This window comes from Sus scrofa, chromosome 2 (assembly GCF_000003025.6).
Source record: "Sus scrofa isolate TJ Tabasco breed Duroc chromosome 2, Sscrofa11.1, whole genome shotgun sequence".
Lineage (NCBI taxonomy): Eukaryota > Metazoa > Chordata > Mammalia > Artiodactyla > Suidae > Sus > Sus scrofa.
The window spans coordinates 16018193-16038971 of NC_010444.4; the positions used below are offsets into that span (position 1 = coordinate 16018193).

The window sequence follows — 20779 nt, forward strand, 5'->3', positions numbered from 1 at the left end:
ACCTTCCTAAGCTTTCATTTTTGGTTTGTAAGGCTCCAAGTAGTGCACTTGAAAGCCAGAGTGTTGTCTTAACCTTGGTACCGGGGCCAGTTTGAAGATTATCTCATTAAGTTGAAGATAATCCAAAGGGAGAATTCAGAAAATACCCCAAATCAAGCTCTCAAGAGGTTCATTTATTTTGTGGAGTTGGTTAAGCAGCTAATTAACTGCTCTATCCAGCCAGTGCCCTTTGGCTTATTGTTCCTGTGATGCATTGGAAACTAAGCCACGTGAAGTTTCTGTCTTCTCTTTTCTTGTAGGAAGCAGTGAAGTGTAGTGGAAAGAGCAGGGCTTCAGAGTCAGATGGGTCATCCTTGAATCTTGCCTCAACCACTTACTAGTTGTATAACCTTGGGCATTTGCCTCTCTGGTCTTTAGTTTCCTTATCTATAAAATAGAGCTATATTTTATAAATGAAATCTAAAAATAGATACTTAATGGGAAAGCCAGAAGAATTAAACGGGATAATGTATTAATAACCTTTGTATTAGGACTTAAGAGATGTTTAATAAATGGTGGTTATTAATATTACATTAACAAACCATAAAGAAAACACTAGACTTCTTTCTTTCTTTTTTTTGTCTTTACTAGGACCGCACCCGTGGCATATGAAGGTTCCCAGGCTAGGGGGTCTAATCGGAGCTGTAGCCACTGGCTTACACCAGAGCCACAGCAACTCGGGATCCAAGCCGAGTCTGCAACCTACACCACAGCTCACAGCAAAGCCAGATCCTTAACCCACTGAGCTAGACCAGGGATCGAACCCGCAGCCTCATGGTTCCTAGTCAGATTCGTTAACCACTGAGCCACTATGGGAACTCCTAGACTTCTTTCTTTTAACTCAAACAACTTGGTTTAGAATCGAGTTGTCAGTTGAGTAATCGATCTTTATCATTGTTAATTTTTCAGTCTCTAAAGAAGGGACTACTGGGAGTTCCCGTCGTGGTCTGACTAGGAACCATGAGGTTTTGGGTTCAATCCCTGGCCTCACTCAGTGGATTAAGGATCTAGTGTTGCAATGAGCTGTGGTATAGGTTGCAGACATGTCTCAGATCCCAAGTTACTGTGGCTGTGGTGTACACCAGCAGCTGTAGCTCCAATTAGACCCCTAACCTGGGAACCTCCATATGCCGTGAGTGCGCCCCCCCCAAATAAATAAATAAAGAAGGGACTACCTAGTCTTTTTCTTGTATTGTTTTTCTTTCACTTATCAATGATTTTTTTCTCACACCAAGGCTTTAAACAGATTTATTTTTTATTTATTTATTTTTTTGTCTTTTGTCTTTTTGTCTTTTTTTTTTTGTTGTTGTTGTTGTTGTTGCTATTTCTTGGGCCGCTCCCGCGGCATATGGAGGTTCCCAGGCTAGGGGTAGAATCGGAGCTGTAGCCACCAGCCTACGCCAGAGCCACAGCAACGCGGGATCCGAGCCGCGTCTGCAACCTACACCACAGCTCACGGCAACGCCGGATCGTTAACCCACTGAGCAAGGGCAGGGACCGAACCCGCAACCTCATGGTTCCTAGTCGGATTCGTTAACCACTGCGCCACGACGGGATCTCCTAAACAGATTTATTTAAAGATGACCATTTGTTGAACGAAATTGACAGAGGAATTTTTTTTTATTCAAGTTTCCTGAAAGCCAGTTTTCTATCTTTCAGTCTAGAAAAGAAGTTTATATATACCCATTCTAAACCCGTTAGGGGAGTTCTCTTGTGGCACAGTGGGTTAAGGATCCAACGTTGTCAGAGCAGTTTGGGTGGCTACTGTGGAACAGGTTTGATTCTTGGCCTGGGAAATTCTGCATGCTATGGATGTGGCCAAAAAACCCCAAAACTAAAAAATCTTTTAGAAGATATAAACTTGGCTTCAATTTCAGGTGCTACAGAGTTCAGAGACCACATTAACTCCAGAAAATCCTCCTTACTGAACTGTTAGTAAATGCTCATAAATCGTTTTTAATTGAGGTACTCAGGAAATGCAGTGTATTACCATGCCACCCAAATTAGTAAGCAACCAGATGACTCATTTCTCTGAGACCTTCACCCAAGTATAGGAATTTAGTTTGGGACATGTCTGTCTTTTGGGCTGGCGTCTCATGCTGCTTTAGAGGCTCTCTTACATGTAGTCTTTATGTTTTCTCCAGGGACAATGGTGACAGATCCAGGCACCGAGCTCCACGCAACGCCCGGATGTCTGCACCTTCACTTGGACGCTTTGTCCCAAGGTAAGAACTGGCTTGTCAGCCTCTATGAGAGACTTTTCTGAGGAAGCTTTTATGAGGGCCGCTACATGTGCCAGCCTATACCACACCCACAGCAACGCAGGATCTGAGCCATGTTGCGACCTATACCACAGCTCATGGCAACACTGGATCCTTAACCCACTGAGCGAGGCCAGGGATCGAACCTTCATCCTCATGGATCCTGGTCAGGTTTGTTAACCTCTAAGCCACAAAGGGAACTGCGGGCCTGGGATTTTTAAACCTACTTTCTGGTCTTTGGATTGTCCATATCTGGAATTATTTCCTAGTGAGCCTACAGTCCAGCCCTGCCACCTAAGGACTTGACAGGAGATGACTAACCACAATAAAAAGATATAGAAAAATCAAAATCAAAATCAAAAGACATGGAGTTCCCGTTGTGGCTCAGTGGTTAACGAATCCGACTAGGAACCATGAGGTTGCGGGTTTCGTCCCTGCCCTTGCTCAGTGGGTTAAGGATCTGGTGTTGCCGTGAGCTGTGGTGTAGGTTGCAGATGCGGCTCGGATCCCGTGTTGCTGTGGCTGTGGTGTAGGCTGGCGGCTATAGCTCCGATTCTACCCCTAGCCTGGGAACCTCCATATGCCACGGGTGTGGCCCTAGAAAAGGCAAAAAGACAAAAAGACAAAAAAAAAAAAAAAAACAAAAGACAAAGAAGGTGGCATTGAGAGCATCCTATTCAAGAACAAAGCCCTGGGAAACTTTAGAAGAAAGATCAGGAAGAAGGTAGAAATGTGTGAAAGGACAAACCCTAGGAATTTTTACTCTGCTCTGGGTTTCTGTGAACTCCTAGGTTAGTGGATCCCTTACCTTTGATTGTTGAGGAATGGCAGATGGGACATCTCCTTTGTTTTAAGGTAGTCTTTAGTAGGCCTTAAGTAACGTGATTCCTTCTTATAGGCGTTTCTTGCTGCCTGAGTACTTGCCTTATGCTGGGATTTTTCATGAACGTGGACAGCCTGGCTTGGCTACTCACTCTTCTGTTAACAGGGTCCTGGCAGGTAAGGAATTGTTTTTTTGGATTTTGAAAATTTTAAAGGGGCAGGGAACCTGGTAAAGCTTTTCCCCCTCCTCCGCCTATGCTGATGTGATGGCATCTTGGCATCTGCCTGAAAAACTATTTTTTAAGGTTTTGTACTCAGTTCCTTCAAGGCAGGAAACTATAGATTGAGGAAAGCTGTTTTCTCTTGCCTATTCCCACTTCCTTTAGACATTAAAGAAAATTTGTTTAAACCGTTTGTTTTTTAATTCAGCAAGTAGATTTTTAAGTAATTGAATGATAAAAAGTGTCTTGGTCATGTTTTGTTGGTGAGGTACCCATGAGCCAGATCCTATGATTTAATTAGGAGCTTAGTGCACACCTTTCCAACCCTTGGCCGCTGCCAGCACATGGAGGTTCTAGGCCCTGTGGAATCTTCAGGGGAAGGAAGAAGATAGAGACCATGGAACTAGCTTAGAAATTTCCATGGGAATGGACTGGACAAGCCCGTCTGAGGCAGTTATGGTGGCAGAATGACTTAGTGACCAGTGTTTTGGGGCTAAGATGGGTAATGTGACTGGGCTGAGACATAGTGTGTGCTGCTCCTTCTGGGTAGTCTCTTAGAGAAGGAAACAAGGCAGATTCTATTTTTTTTCTGACAAAGGTTTTTCTCCCCCCCCCACCCCCACCTCCACTGCCAACTTGTAAATTTATGTATGTGAAGGCATTGAAAAATATAAAAACCAAGCCACATTTTGGTGTATCTTTAATAAGCATCTTTATTTTAAAAATTCAAATGACATTATGTTTTGGAAAATCTGGGCCATGTGGTAGTTAAAGGTAGGAAGAGATCTGCGTGAGGCAGTGGCACCGTCAGGCTGGGGGAGTATGATTTCTGACCAAGCTGCTATGATAGCTGGTAGACCAGGGATCCGGCTTCCCCTAAGTAGCAGTGTCCTTGATCCACCATCAAGGCCTAGAGACCCCAGAAACCTCAACACTTTCTCTGCTGAACACCAGGGCTTCATAGGCACAGGCTTAGTAGGGGAGCAGACTGCACCATGGTGTCCTGACAGCCTCGACCTTGGGGGGGTTCTGGCCCATGTTGGTGTACAGACACCACGGCTCTGTGCCTCTCCTTCCTTGGCACTTCTCTGTTGGCTAATGGCACATGGAAGCTCCTCACTGGCAGATAATCACTTGCTGCCAGACAATACTATAGAGCTCTTCTCCACCCTTCTTTGTTCTAGACATCTGCCTCCACCACCGCACACAGCAGCTCCTGCTCCTCTACTGCTGGGAAATCTCTGTTTCCTTGGCATTTTGTTTTTTTGGAACAGCTGTATGCTGTTTTTTCCCCTCCTTTGACGTAATAACTTTTTACCTCCATTTCCTTTTTCCTACTTTATGCCCAGAGGTCAGACCCCAAATGGCCCAATTTCACTTATGGATACCTTTTGATATAGAGGTTATGTTCCAGCAGTCAGTTGTTTACCAATATGAAATCTACTGAGAAAAGGATGCAAAGTGCCTTGAGGGGAAGGAAATCTAGCCCATGGTTTCCATTCACATTTAAACTCATTTTCTCCCAGAGTTCCCGCTGTGGCCTCTCTGGAGCGCTGGAATGCAGGTTCAGTTCCCGGCCCGGCAGGCGCAGTGGGTTAAGACTTGAATATATATGATCCTTGGCCCGCGAGGTCCATATCCCATGGGGCGGCCAAAAAAGAAAAAAACAGGAATTCCTGTCATGGCGCAGTAGACATGAATCTGACTAGGAACCATGAGGTTGGGGGTTTGATCCCTGGCCTCGCTCAGCGGGTTAAGGGTCCGGCGTTGCCATTAGCTGTGGTGTAGGTTGCAGATGCGGCCCGGATCTGGCGTTGCTGTTGCTGTGGCTGTGGCGAAGGCCAGCAGCTACAGCTCTGATTAGACCCCTAGCCTGGGAACCTCCATATGCCATGGGAGCAGCCCCAGAAAAGGCAAAAAGACAAAACAAAACAAAAACCCCATCTTTTCTCCCATTTCCTCAAGATACATGTTACAAAGTGTCCACTGGTCTTTTTCTTTTTTCTTCTCTCTCTTTTTTTTTTTTTGTCTTTTTGGGTCCGTACCTGCGGCATATGGAAGTTCCCAGGCTAGGGATCGAATTGGAGCTGTAGCTGCCAGCCTATGCCACAGCCATAGCAACTTGGGATCCGAGCTACATCTGCTCAGGGCAACGCCAGATCCTTAACCCACTGAGCAAGGCCAAGGATGGAACCTGCGTCCTCAAGGATACTAGTCAGATATGTTTCCACTGAGCCACCACGGGAACTCCCATTGGTCGTTTCTTAAATGCATTCATTATTTGCAGATGTTTGGATGTCCCTCCAGATTCTGTTGACAGTTGTATTACTTTTTTTCTTCTCTTGAGAAAATTCCAATAATAATAACAGCAACAACAAAAAAGCTTAACATTCATTGAGCATTTGCTGTGTACTGGGGAATGTTTTAAGTGCTCTTCCCAGGCATATTTCCTTTCTTTTTCATAGTAATCCTGTGAGATGGTTACTATTATCTAATTAACAGTGGTGGAAACTGAAGCCCAGAAGATAACTTGCCCAGAGTGATACAGCTAGAAGTGGAGGAGCCAGAACTGAACCAGGCAGTGGGACTCCCAATTTCCTAGGGTGCCTGCCTCCCCACAGCTATTGTAAAGGATGAAGCACCAAATAGCATTCTTCTTCTAGGACCTTAATCTAGAAGAGGGAAAAAGCTCCCAGAGACCTTGGCTGATCTTCAGGGGTTTTCTTATTTGTTTTAATTCCTCTATTTTAAGTGGTATATAGACATTTCTTTTTACAACCCAATAATGCTTGCTAAGGAAAATCTTATTATGTAACAGCCCTTTCACCGAACCTTCATGCCCTTCTGGACACAGATGTTTTGCTTTTTATTAAACTTACTTGTGATCATGTAATAGAGCTACTGTAATAATGGCTTTCAAAGTGAAGACAAATTAGCATTTTAGCAGTAAGCACTCCCAGTTTTCCTGGAAAGGCACTTTCTCTTGTATGATTAGAATGAGGTTGTGATGATCTCAGAACAATTACTTTCCATAGACATTTGTTCCACAGTTGTGTGCCAGATTCTGTTCTGGGCTAACAGAGTGAATAAGACAGACACAGTCTCTGCCCTTCTGTAGCTCAAGGTCTAGGTGATTGGCCATACCTCAATCTTGCTGTTTGGTTCTTAGCTCTAGTGCAGAACCCTTTGTATAGTGAATGGCTTTTTGAAGGGGTGAAGCATGAAAATTTGACAGATCTGGAGGGACCGAGTATATACACACCTGCAGTTTTAAGAGGCATGGTCAGTGGCAAATGAGTTTTCAATGGACCCTAGCCAAAGCTGTTCAGAATCATCAGCAAAAATGGATTTGCAGAAAATTAAGATCCATTCTGCCCACTTCCTCCCACAAGAGCCTGGGAGCGATAATATAAAACAGAAGCTGCTACAGAGAAAGTGTTTTCTTAGTCTGTTAATCTTCCTCTCTTCCGCCTTATCTTGTTGCCTTCCCCCCAATTCTGTAGGTTCCTCATGACCTCCGTCACCCATCAACCCACACATGCCCCTTCTTCAGCAGCACAAATTCTGAACCCATACTTAAAGAGGAATAACAATATTTAAAGCTATGCAGCTTTACTGGTATGTTTTTGGGGATACATGCAAAAAAAAATCTGGGGTGCTGTCCTGCTGACTTTTTAGCAGACAGTGCTAGATCTGTAAAGTAACAGCAACTGATAATAGAGAAGGAAATAAGTTAAGAACTGCCTACTATGAGCCAGGTGCTGTCCAAAGTACTTTAACATACATTATCTCTTCAAGTGATTGTGACAACCCTATGAGGTAGATGCCATGTTTCCATTCTGCAGGGAAGAAGACTGAGGTTCAGAAAAGCTATGCCACTTGGCCAGTATAACATAGTGAGAGGCAGACCTGGAGCTTTAAACCAGGTCTGCCTGCCTGACTCATAACAACTCTATTCTCTCTTCTGTGCCATGCTTGCCTGAGTTCACATAGGGAGTATCTGCCAAAAAGTTCTTAAGCCCTATAATATTTTTCTGCATGTTTGAGGCCTCAAGCAAGTGAAATGAGAAGACCTGGCATTTGACATCTTCCTGGTAATTACTGGAAGAAAAACTTCTGAGGGATAGGGACCTGTGTAATGTAGACTATTAGTTATCTGTTCTGCCTAATCTTTTTGACTTTCATCCTAATGAGCATCTGCTCCCAGCAGTTGTGGGTCTGATGTATTTAATTTAGTATTTTGATTAAAATCAATGGGAAGTGTCAGGATTTTTTTGGTCCTAGCCCCAGGTCATTGGGGCCTGGTTGAGTGTCACGGGCTAGAGATGGCTTTGTGCCCAGTTATCCTAATTTCTCTTAAGATTTCTTCTTTGAGCCATTAGTTTAGGAGTGTGTCCTTCAATTTTCACAAATTTCCTTCTGTTGTTTCTTTCTTATTTAATTTCACTGTGGTCTAAGAACATACTTTGTATGATATCAGTTACTTTAAATTTATTAAAACTTGTTTTATGGTTTAGCATGGTTTGTTCTGGACAGTGTTACCTGTGTGTGGGAGAAGATTGTATATGCTCTTGTTGCTGTGTGTAGGTTTCTGTAGATGCCAGGGAGATCTACTTGGTTGATAATGTTGTTTAGGTTTTGTATATCCTTGTTGATTTTCTGTCAAGTTATTCTACCCATTATTAAGAGTGGAGTGTTGGAGTTCCTCTCATGGCACAAAGGAAACAAATCCGGATGACTAGTATCCATGAGGACACAGGTTCAATCTCTGGCCTTGCTTAGTGGGTTAAGGATCCAGCGTTGCTGTGAGCTGTAGTGTGTGTCGCAGACAGTCTTGGATCTGGCATTGCTGCGGCTGTGGTGTAGGCCAGCAGCTATAGCTGCGATTAGACCCGTAGCCTGGGAACCACCATGTGCCATGGGTGTGGTCCTAAAAAAAGCAAAAAAAAAAAAAAAAAAAAAAAGAGTAGAGTATTGATGTTTCTAATTATTGCTGAATTGTATATTTCTCTGTTAAGTTTTTGTTTTTTGCTTTTTAGGGACACATTTGTGGCACATGGAAGTTGCCAGGCTAGGACCTATAGCTGCTGGCCTAAACCACAGCCATAGCAATGCCAGATCCAAGCCACATCTACGACCTACCCCACAGCTCGAGGCAATGCCAGATCCTTAACCCACTGAGCGGGGCCAGGGATCAAACGTGCATCTTCATGGATACTAGTCAGGTTCATTTCCACTGAGCCACAACAGGAACTCCTCCCTTCAGTTTTGTCAATTTTGGCCTAGTATGTTTTGGGGCCTTGTTGTTAGGTACATATGTGTTTATAATTGTTATACCTTCCTGATGAATCAATTTTTTCATTATAAATATCCCTTTGACTCCAGTAATGGTCTTTTTTTTTTTTTTTTAAGGTATAGATCATGTACCATATTATATAAATTTCAGGTATATAGCATAGTGATTCACAAAATTTAAAGGTTGTGTTCTCTAGTGATATTGCCTTTAAGTCTATCTAGTTTTTTTTTTTTTTCTTTTTGCAATTTCTTGGGCCACTCCCGAGGCATATGGAGGTTTACAAGCTAGGGGTCAAATCGGAGCTGTAGCCGCCAGCCTATGCCAGAGCCACAGCAACGTGGGATTCGAACTGAGTCTGTGACCTACACCACAGCTCACAGCAATGCCAGATCCTCAACCCACTGAGCAAGGCCAGGGATCGAATCCGCAACCTCATGGTTCCTAGTCAGATTTGTTAACCACTGTGCCACGACAGGAACTCCAAGTCTAGTAGTTTTTTAAAATCAGTATAGCTACAGCTGTTTTATGGTTGTTGATTACATATATACCTTTTCCTATCCTTTTACTTTCAACCCATTTGTATCTTAGAATCTAAAGTGTGTCTCTCTTATACAGTTGGATCTTATTTTTGTCTTTTTTTTTTTTTTTTTTTGTTGGATCTTATTTTTTATCCAATCTGACAATCTCTGCCTTTTGATTAGGTTGTTTAGTTCATTCACATTTAATGTTATTAATACATTTGGTTTTTTTCGTCTGCCAGTTTGCCGTTTGTTTTCTGTATTTCTAATGTCTTTTTAAAATTTTTTTTTTTTATTTTTTAGGGCCGCATCCATGGCATATGGAGGTTCCTAGGCTAGGGGTCAAATCAGAGCTGTAGCTGTCAGTCTGTGCCACAGCCATAGCAACTCAGAATCCAAGCACATCTGCGGCCTACACCACAGCTTACAGCAACACCAGATCTTTAACCCACTGAGCGAGGCCAGGGATCCAACAACCTACATCCTCATGGATGCTAGTCACATTCGTTTCTGCTGAGCCATGACAGGAACTCCTTTTTTATATGTATATATATATAAAAGGCTGCACCTGCAGCATATAAAAGTTCCCAGACCAGGGATTGAATCCGAGCTGTAGCTGTGACCTATGCTGCAACTGCAGCAATGCCTGATCTTTCAATGTACTGCACTGGGCTGGGGATCAAACCTGTGCTTCTGCAGTGACCTGAGCTGCTACAATCAGATTCTTAACTCACTGTTTTTTAACCCACTACACCACAGTGGGAACTGTTTTTGTTTTTTTGTTTTTTTCTTTTTTCTTTTTTTTAGTTTCTCCTTATTGACTCCTTATGTATTTATTAAGTGGGTAGCTGTTCATGTGCTATTTTAATTCCTTTCTTGGGAATGCCCTTATGACGCAGTAGGTTAAGGATCCAGTATTGTCACTGCATTGGCTCAGTCAGGTTGCTGCTGTGGTTCGGGTTCAATCCCTGGCCCAGAAACTTCCACACACCCATAAATAAATAAATAAATCCTTTCTTGATTTTAAACTATGTCAGGATCTACTTCAGACTTATACAGATTTAATTCTGATAAGATATAGAAACTTTGTTCCATTATAGCTACATTCTCTTACCCTCATATTGTTGCCATATATATTATTGTCTACATATATTACAGACCCAACAATACAGTATTATAATTATTGCTTTATGTAATCTCATGTCTCAGGCATCCTTCTGTCTGTTGCTTGTTGTGGGTAAACAAAGCTACCTCTTTTGCATGAATTTACTTTTCTTCTTCCCGTTAACTATTTTTTGTCGTCTTTTGCCCCTCTTATCTTTTTAAAAAACACTGGTCCTCTTTCTTAGATATTCCTTGGTACCTTAGGGAATTACTTTCAGGAGGCCTGTCTAGCCTAAGTTTGGCCAACTAGGTGGGCATCTGGGTCTTTGGCTTGCTAATTTTTAGGAATTAGTCTAATTACTCAATTTGATATCATAATTATCTAGTACAACATATTGCTTAATTACCATATACCACTTGAAATTGGCAAATCTGAGAAAGATGAGAAGTCGTGAATATAGTTGAAGGCCACCATGATGTTCTTAAAACGAGTGTGAACAGAAATGAATGACAGTTATGCTGTTGGAGCCTTCATTTCCTTGGCTGGACCCTTGTCCATGTTCTTTACCCTGTTCTTTACCGCTCTGGTACCCAGTAGTAGCCAGGCTGATAAAGTGAGTGGCACATTCCAACTCAACATCAATTAAGATAGCTGTTTATAAATCCCAGATAAATGGACAATTAGTAGCAGTGGTACTAGCTAGGCCGCTTTAATAATTAACCCAATTACCTTTCATTCTGCTTCAGTGATGAAAGTAAAGGTGATAAGGGGCTGGCTTGGTTACCTGGGAAACAGAAATAAATGCAGCACTCCTCCTAAAGAACCCAGCTTTCACAGATGCCTTACAACACCTAGGACTTTTTACTTCTTTGGTTTCCACCAATCCCTGGACCATCCATGCCGTCTTTGCATCTCCGTATACCGCTAGTGAGAAGTGTGCTTGTCAAGAACTTAGACCTAAATTTCTAAGCTGAATTGTCTTTGCTTCTTTGAGCTTTTCTAGAGGAAAACATTGGGCCTTGTCAATGAACTTTCTTTTTCCTTTTATAGTATGTGACTAAGTTTTTCTGTGCCTCCATCTCTCTCTGCTCTAGGAAATTTCCTCTTGATTCTTCCCCACTGATGCTTTACACCTGGGCTCTTTCTATACTGTCACTTTGATATGTAATAATACTTTCTAAATGCTCAGCATTTTCCAGAGCACTTTGGGTCTTAATAAAAGAATTAAATGGTTTTGCCCTTAGGGATTTTACAGTCTAGCCAAGGAGTAGCCTGATTTTCTATGGAGTTTGTTGTTGTTTGTTTGTTTGTTTTGGCCCTGCCACTAAAAATTTAATAATTCCCCTGAGACTTTAACTGCCAGTTCTGGTAGATTAGCTGGGAAGGGGTGGGATAGGGGGTTTGGTGCCGGTTTAAGTAACTTTGTTTCAGGGTTTTTGTTCGTTTTTTTTTTGGCCTCCCCTGTGGCATGTGGAACTTCCCAGACTAAGGGTTGAATCAGAGCTGCAGCTTCCGGCCTGCACCGCAGCCACAGCAACGCCAGATCCTTAACCCACTGAATGGGTCCAGGGATTGAACCCGCATCCTTAGGAACCAGTCAGGTTCATAACCTGCTAAGCCACAATGGGAACTCCCGATTTTAAGTGACTCTAAATGTGTCCCATTTGTCTTTTGCTTGGGTCTGTGAGCATGAGTGGAGTTTGGGAAGGATAGCTGCCTCTTGCAGTGTAGCGTTGGCTTCTGAGAGGCAGTAGAGCAAAATGTTCAAGAGTTTGGGGTCCAGAGTCAGAGTGTCTAGGTTCAAATATTCATGATGCTTCTTCCTAGCAGTGTAATACTTTGGAGCGGACTTAGTTTCTTCACCTGTAAAATAAGCGTAAGAATCTGGAGTTCCCGTCATGGCTCAGTGGTTAACAAATCCAATTAGGAGCCATGAAGTTGCGGGTTTGAACCCTGGCCTTGCTCAGTGGGTTAAGGATCCAGTGTTGCCATGAGCTATGATGTAGGTCACAGATGAGGCTCGGATCTGGCGCTGCTATGGCTCTGGCTTAGGCCAGTGGCTACAGCTCCAATTAGACCCCTAGCCTGGGAACTCCATATGCCGTGGGAGCAGCCCTAGAAAAGGCAAAAAGACCAAAAAAAAAAAAAAAAAAAAAAATTGTATTTAGCTTATAGGATTGTTTTGAGGATTAAATGAGCTAATGTGTGTGAAACTCTTCAAATAGTTGTTTTTTTGTTTGTTTTTTTTGTCTTTTTAGGGCTATTCCTGTGGCATATGGAGGTTCCCAGGCTAGGGGTCAAATCGGAGCTGTAGCTTCTGGCCATAGTCATAGCCACGCCAGATCCAAGCCACGTCTGCAATCTACACTACAGCTCACAGCAACACTGGATCCTTAACTCACTGAGTGAGGCCAGGGGTCAAACCTGTGTCCTTATGGGTGCTAGTCAGATTCGTTTCCACTGAGCCATGACGGGAACTCCCAAATAGTATTTTTGGCACACAATAATTGTTCAATAGATGTTAGCTATTATCACTGTGGCTTTTATTGTAAATCTTGAGGAACAGAATGAGTTAGAGTTGTGTCAGTCTCATCACTGATTATAACCTTGCTGATCTTTCATTGTTCTGCCTTCTTCAACAGTGGTGCATTTCCTTGGTCCCCAAATAGGGCTTTCTCCCCTTTGCTATGGTCAGTGAGTTGAAAAAAATTGGGAGCTTGTGCTCTAAGGTACCAACAGATGGTAACCTGAAGTTCCCTGTGTTGATAGTTTGACAAGCTAATGTGTCCATTGTTGCCTGTAGTCATGTCAACCAAGGGAATTAGAGGAGTCACAAAGTTTGCATTTGAGAAACCCTTTTCTGTCTCCCGTCAAAACCTGTGCTCATGAAATAAGCATCTACTCTGCAGACCAACTGCCTGCTCCTATGTAACCATGGCAACATGGCATTCTCAAAGTGGACCAATAACATCAGCATCTTTTGGGAACTTGTTATAAATGCAAATTCTTGGTCCCTACCCCAGACCCACTGAAGCAGAAATTCTAGTTGTAGGTCTAGGAATTGTTTAAAGAGTCTCTTAAGCAAAGAGGTCCTGCTGTATAGCCAGGGAACTATATCTAGTCACTTGTGACGGTACATGATGGAAGATAATTATGAGAAAAACAATGTATGTATATGTGTAACTGGGTCACTTTGCTGTACAGCAGAAATTGACAGAACATTGTAAATCAACCATAATAAAAATTTTTTTTTAAGTCTCCTAGGTGGTCCCGGTGCACTTGAAAATTTGAGAACCACTGCTCTAGTGTTAACTCCTTAAAGGTAGGAACAGAGATAGAGGGGAAGAGATGACTTCCTAACACTTCAAGGGGTGTTCATGCCAGGAATCGAAGATATATTGGTCCTGGTGAGCTCCCGGTGTATTATTCTTCTTGAACTGGAGCTGTTATTAATGCAGAGGGGAAAATGAAAGAATTTGGTATTACCTACAGGGTGCTTAGCTGGTACAGAAGTCATTTTGACTTAATAAGCAGTTATTGAACTTTTGTTGTTTGTGTGGTACAATGTTACATATGTGATAGTACCCAGATGAACAAGACATCATGTCTGTTCTCCATAAGCTTACCACCTTAAGTAAGTGGTAAGTAAGCCCATCATGCTCAGAAATAGCTTAGGACAGTGTGTATTGTGCTAAATGCTAAGGTAGAAGTATACACAGAATGCTGGCTATGAGAACACAGAACCTGACAACATTTCTACAGCAGAAAGTATGAGTCTGTTAAGCTTTTATGCTAAGACAGCAAGTTCTTGTCAGCTTTTTTTTTTTTTTTTTCTTTTTTTTGTCTTTTTGCTATTTCTTGGGCCGCTCCCGCGGCATATGGAGGTTCCCAGGCTAGGGGTTGAATCAGAGCTGTAGCCACCGGCCTACGCCAGAGCCACAGCAACGCGGGATCCGAGCCGCGTTTGCGACCTACACCACAGCTGACGGCAACGCCGGATCGTTAACCCACTGAGCAAGGGCAGGGACCGAACCCGCAACCTCATGGTTCCTAGTCGGATTCGTTAACCACTGCGCCACGACGGGAACTCCTCTTGTCAGCTTTGATAGGCGTTTTATTCCTAAGGGAAATGGACCTAACTTCTTACTTCTTAACCAATTTCCTACTTGTTCCTCTTCTTCCTCCTAAAAAAAGAAGTGCTTACATTAACATATCTGGATTGAGACCTCATTATTTACTTGTAATGTAAGTTTCCTGTAGTAGGGCTTCTCTAGACCTAGAGTGATCTCAGAGTTTAAGTCCTGTGGGTGGTGCATTCCTTAGAAATACTGCCTATCTTGGATTTCCCATTGCGGCGCAGCGGAAACGAAGCCGACTGGTACCCATGAAGTTGCAGGTTCCATCCCTGGCCTTGCTCAGTGGATTGAGGATCCGGCGTTGCCGTGAGCTGTGATGTAGATTGCAGGCGAGGCTTGGATAACAGCGTTCCTGTGGCTGTGTTGTAGGCCAGCAGCTGTAGCTCCAATTTGACCCCTAGCCTGGGAACCTCCATATGCAGCAGGTGTAGCCCTAGAAAGTAAAAAGAAAGGAAGAAAGGAAAGAAAGAAAAAGAAATAGTGCTCATCTTGAGGGTGCCAGTGAATATGCCCTCTAATCTCTTAAGTGCCAGGACCCTTTTACTTCTCTCTTCTTAGGTTATGATTGGTATGTGCTTTGGCGTGTTTTACGACCCCTCAGAACAAATAATACAACAATATAGAAATCTGCAGGGGAGATGTGAGGAAAGAAAAAGCCAAATATGAGGTCAAACCCTGTTTTTCCACTGGATGCAATAGCCAGTCTCCACTTTGTTTAAAATTAGAGATCTACATACTCTGGAAAGAGTTGGAACAATCTTCTTTGCTGTCCCATCTACTCAGGTTTTTTTTTTTAAACAGGAATATCTGAGGATTTTGTTATAGGTGGATTGGCCATAAAATTCTAAACTGCTGTGTTTAGCCCTCAGTTACATTTTTACTGTTGATAGACTTAGCTACAAAACATCTTTAAAAAGTATGGTTCTTAAATGATGGTATATACACCATCATCTAGAAATAACTAAACTTCTAGAAAATATGTCTGGAAAAACTTTCAAATGAACACAATTTTAATATCACTTTTAATAGATTTAAGTTATATTCATTCTGGGACTAATAACAGCAGTCTTTGATGGTGGCTCACTATAAGATATTGTGTTGGAAATATGTAAATTAAGTAACTGCTTCATACGGTGTGCATCATTTTCCTCGCTGGCATGTTCATCCAGTGATTTCCTTATACAGTTCTTTAGTTCATCTGTTCCTTCTCCAGTAACTGCAGAGATGGGGGTGATATGTTGGAGCTCCACAGTCCTCTCTAGAATCATGATTTTTTTTTTTCAGATAAATGTAAACAGTCTTTAGGATTTTGGAGTTAGTTCATCAGTACTTGAAATTTATCTTGGGCATCTGTCAAGTCCATTTTATTAACTGCTAGGACATCAGGTTTTGTCTGAAGTTCCTCTTTGGGCAACTCCAACTCTTTTGTGAGTAGTATTACAGTTTCGAAGGCAGTTCTATATTGAGTTTGGAAAGAAAGCTGAAATCCAGAAATACCAACAACAAAAAGTAATTATTTAGTTCTTTCTATATGCCTGAGGACTTTGTGGCCCATTCCTTTGTTCATATGTGTTCCTTCTATTAAACCAGGAAGATCAGCTATTGGTATCTCTTTGAAACCATGATACTTAATTTTTTGAAGTTCAGGTTTTCATGTTGAAAATGCATAATCTGCATTCACAGGTTTTGCATGAGAAATTTTACTTAGCAAAGAGGATTTTCCAGCATTTGGGAATCACACTAGGTATATATCAGCTATAAGTTTTAGATCAAGGTGAATTACTTGTTTCTGGCCTTTCAATGGTAAGAAATTTGTAAGTAATTTACCACCAAGACTTTCTTCAGCTACTAGAATTCTGTCTTTCTCTTTATTGAATTCTCCTATAATTTTACCATTTTCATCAGTTATTGAAATACCCACAGGTACAGGAATTTCACAGTCTTTTCCTTTTGAGCCATTCAGTGCACTAACTCGACTGTTCACTCCTTCTCCAGCCACAAACTGTTTCTGAGGATATTTGTCTTTAAGTTTTGTTGTTGTTGTTGTTATTTGTTTGTTTTTGTCTTTTTAGTGCTGCACTCATGACGTTTGGAAGTTCCCAGGCCGTGGGGTCGAATCGGAGCTGTAGCTGCTGGCCTACACCACAGCCACAGCAATCTGAGCTGCGTCTGCCACCTACACCACAGCTCATGGCAATGCCGGATCCTTAATTCACTGAGTGAGGCCAGGGATCGAACCTGAATCCTCATGAATACTAGTCGGATTTGTTTCCGCTGTGCCATGACAGGAACTCCCAGAAAATTCCTGTTTTTAAAAGTTCCTTTCAATTTGTGACATATTTTTTAACTACTCAGGATTTACTGGATTTAGAGATTTAAAATCCAAACTTAAAAGCTCTTGAAAACAATGCACTCAGTGGAAAAAAAATAGTAAGGAACAGGTTATGAATATTATTACTTAAAAGAAGGAAAATACATTATTTGAGCCAAAAAAAAGTCAAACGTACACTCTACGTACACCACATTGCATGTCTAAACAGCAGACAGGTACCCTACCTCTCCAGTCCACATGCACACAATTCCCATGTTAAATCTCAAATCCTTTTCCCAAATAACTGTCCAGACCACACCTGGTAGACACGCCCTTCTCATGCCTTATAGTCCCAGCCCAATTCCTGGAGGGACAGAAAGCAGAGGACTCTGGTAGGCAGAAGGGCCCCAGGAAAAAAAAAGCAGGGAAGGAGGGAAGCAAAGGCAAACCAGAGCTCTTGGGTGGTTCTAGAGACACCAGGGCTCAGACATCAGGCTAAGGGGCACCAGTCATGGACCTTTCTAAGCAATATGCAACTGTAGCGTGTCGTGACTTCGAAAGGCGAGCATTCCCTCCCATGGAAGCTGTACGGACTCCATCAGTTTTTACCATCAGTTTTTACCAACTCCTTTTTATTTAGTTAGTTTTTAGTTTTTATTTTATTTTGACTCCATCCACAGCACATGGGATCGAACCTGCACCATAGCAACGGCTTGAGCTGCTATGGGGACAATGCTGGATCCTTAATCCACTGCATCATGAGGGAATGCCTCCAACTCCTTCTTTTTATTTTATTTTAAATTTTAAAAAATTTTTTATTTTTTATTTTTGTCTTTTTGCCTTTTCTAGGGCCGTTCTTGCAGCATATGGAGGTTCCCCGGCTAAGGGTTGAATCGGAGTTACACCAGAGCCACAGCAATGCCAGATCTGAGCCACGTCTGCAAGCTACACCACAGCTCACAGCAACGCTGGATCCTTAACCCACTGAGCAAGGCCAGGGATCGAACCTGCAACCTCATGGTTCCTAGTCGGATTCGTTAACCACTGAGTCGCGACTCAGTGGAACTCCAAACTCCTTCTTTTTAAAACTCTGATGTCATATTAGGTTTTCTTTCTCTTTCCCAGTTCATGTCCTCAGATAGTCTCATTTTTTCCAAACTGACTGGAAATGCCATGGAAGCTGGCAGACAGCCTCTCTCACCCTCTCTACCAAAGTAGAGCCAACATGTGGGTATTAATTTCTTTTAACACCTGGTGATCCACAAGGCCGGCTCTTCCCCAGGGTCCTTGTGGCACTCAGCTGGAAGCCAAGAGCAAGCATGGATAGCTTGGTATCAGCCGTGAGGTGGAAAGAGGCACCTGCAAGAGGGTGACCAGGGACTAGGACCAGTGTTGAGACTCTCCGGGGGTAGGGGTGGGGGCTGTTTAGTGTCACCCCAGAGCCAGAAAGTTATCCTGTAACTACATACTCCAGCCTGTAAAAATAGTCTCTCATATTATAGGGCTGCTAAGATGAGTCCCTGGGTTTACCAGCTCACTGCAGCTATGTGCCATGCAAAAGGGGTCCAGCTTCACTTCTGCTCTCTTGAGCTGTGGGATTGTATTCTTTGGGGCTGCTTAGCAAACAAACTCATGATTTTTATGGGTCTTGGCTGGTATAACACAAGCAAAAAAGTATTCTTCCTAGCCAGAGAATTTAACTAGGCTACAGAGAAACAAAGGGAAAAAATTGGACAGGAGGTAAAAGGTCAAAGTTCCTAGTGGGAAGAAGGGTCTTGAGGGAGGTGGAATATACTATAGACATATGATAAAAACATATCATTCAGAAGTTCTTGTCATGGCTCAGCAGCCACAAACTCAGCTAGTATCCATGAAGACATGGGTTTGATATCTGGCCTTGCTCAGTGGGTTGAGGATTGGCATTGCCGTGAGCTGTGGTGTAGGTTGCAGACTCAGCTCAAATCTGGTGTGGCTGTGGCTGTGGCTGTGGCCGGCAGCTACAGCACCAATTAGACCCCTAGCCTGGGAACTTCCATATGCCACAGGTGAGGCCCTAAATAAAAAGACCAAAAAAAAAATTTTATATATATATACACACACACATTCATATATATACACATTCACATATATACAGTTCATACATATACAAACACACACACTATATATATGTAAATTCATTTTCATGAATAAACCTGTCTAAAAAGGTGAATTTTTTCCTGAAGCTGTCATACTGCCAATGACTGGTTTGGGTAGTACTTGCTTATTTTCCCCAACGGCAAGATTTCACAACAGTCTCTTTATTATATTTTTCCTGGACTGCTAACATGAATGAAAGGAATGTCATAGTACTATCCAGTCACTCCTGCTTCTTAGAGTGAAATTTTGTCTAGGCACATAGCTCAGAGACTGTGACAGTTCTATAGCAGCATTTAAAATCTTCCAACACATTGCCCCTGGTGCTGAACTGGCAAAAGGGTTGTGGACAGAAAACACATAGTAACTCAGGTTTAGATTTGACCATGAGCTAATGTTAGACCACATTTGCAAATGTGGTGACTGTGGAAAACGGTGCTTCAAATGTGCTAAAAACAAAACAAAAGCCCAAGAACACTTCCTATATGCCAAGTAGCATTCTAAGCATTTCTCTCATATTAATTCGTTTAACCTTCACAGCATTCCAGTGATATTCTGTTATTACTCATTTTTACAGATGAGGAAACTGAGGCATAAACAGATGAGGTAATTTGCCAAAGACCACAGCTAGCATTTGACAGAGTAGGGGAATTAGAATTCAAGCAGTCTAGGAGTTCCCGTCGTGGCTCAGTAGTTAATGAATCCGACTAGAAACCATGTGGTTGCAAGTTCGATCCCTGGCCTTGCTCAGTGGGTTAAGGATCCAGCTTTGCCATGAGCTGTGGAGTAAGTCACAGATGCAGCTTGGATCCTGCATTGCTGTGGCTGTGGTGTAGGCCAGTGGCTACAGCTCCGATTAAACCCCTAGCCTGGGAACCTCCATATGCCGTGGGAGCAGCCTTAGAAAAGGCAAAAAGACAAAAAAAAAAAAAAAAATAGAATTCAAGTAGTCTAGCTTTAGATTGGGACTTTTCACACAGAACCATCATGATGTGTGATTCCTTTTTGGTAGAAAAAGAGGCTGAAATGTACACTCTGGGATTTCCCTTCGTGGCTCAGCAGTTAACAAACCCGACTAGGACCAATGAGGATGTGAGTTCAATCCCTGGCCTCGCTCAGTGGGCTGAGGATCCAGTGTTGCCATGAGCCGTGGTGTAGGTCGAAGACGAGGCTTGAATCCTGAGTTGCTGTGGCATAGACTGGCGGCTACAGCTCTGATTAGACCGACCCCTAGCCTGGGAACCTCCACATGCCATAGCAGCCCTAAAAAGAAAAGAAAAAAAAAGTAAACTCTGGCTTTACTTTAATAAAGCAAAAATAATTTGTTTCAGCTGACAAGACTGCTATTGGGGAGGGGGCTGCAATTCTCTTATATTCTTGTTGTAGCTCCTTTCGCCTAGAAAGAGCCCTGTAGAAGAAATACACTCCCAAACAATGAATCCTGAAGAGGTAATTACACTGTTGCCGTCCCATTGGGAAGAAGGCTGGGGCGGTGATTACATTCCAAAACAAAGCTGTTTGGGTATAATTGCACTGTGCTGCTCTTATCAGTCTGGAGAAGGCAGGCCTCTGGTCTCCATCCTCATTTGTTTTTGAGATGGAATCCGAATAGCATTCAATTAATAGGCAAGACCCAGGCACAGGGAAGTCAGCCAAAAGAGCCAAGAGGACATTAACTTTCTGTTGGCATTTTCCTTCCGCTGAAGTTTTCCAGACCTTTAAGTATCAGCAAATTTGAGGGAGAGCCCATTTGAGGAAATGTATTTGGCCAATGAAGGGTTAGAGAGCCCTCCTTAGATGCTGTGCCCCAAAGCCCTCATTGGTCTTTATACATAAAGAAAAGATGGTTGGATGGCAATGAAATTTCCCTCCTCCATCAAGCAGCTTTTTTGCTCTATCAAAACTTGGCCCTCCCCTTAAATCTTTCCCCAAAACTT

General features: G+C 42.6%; 1 protein-coding gene and 1 pseudogene across 10 annotated transcripts in view; one reads left to right on the forward strand and one right to left on the reverse strand.

The window, feature by feature from the left end:
- AMBRA1 (autophagy and beclin 1 regulator 1) overlaps positions 1-20779 on the forward strand; it is a 183729-nt gene that overhangs the window by 82839 nt on the left and 80111 nt on the right. For all 10 annotated transcript variants that reach the window (XM_021085242.1, XM_021085241.1, XM_021085245.1 and 7 more), the window contains 2 exons: positions 2184-2264; positions 3199-3299. In XM_021085242.1, coding sequence (XP_020940901.1) covers positions 2184-2264; positions 3199-3299 — 182 coding nt within the window. The remainder of the gene's footprint in view (positions 1-2183; positions 2265-3198; positions 3300-20779) is intronic.
- LOC102164349 lies at positions 15430-16430 on the reverse strand (annotated as a pseudogene).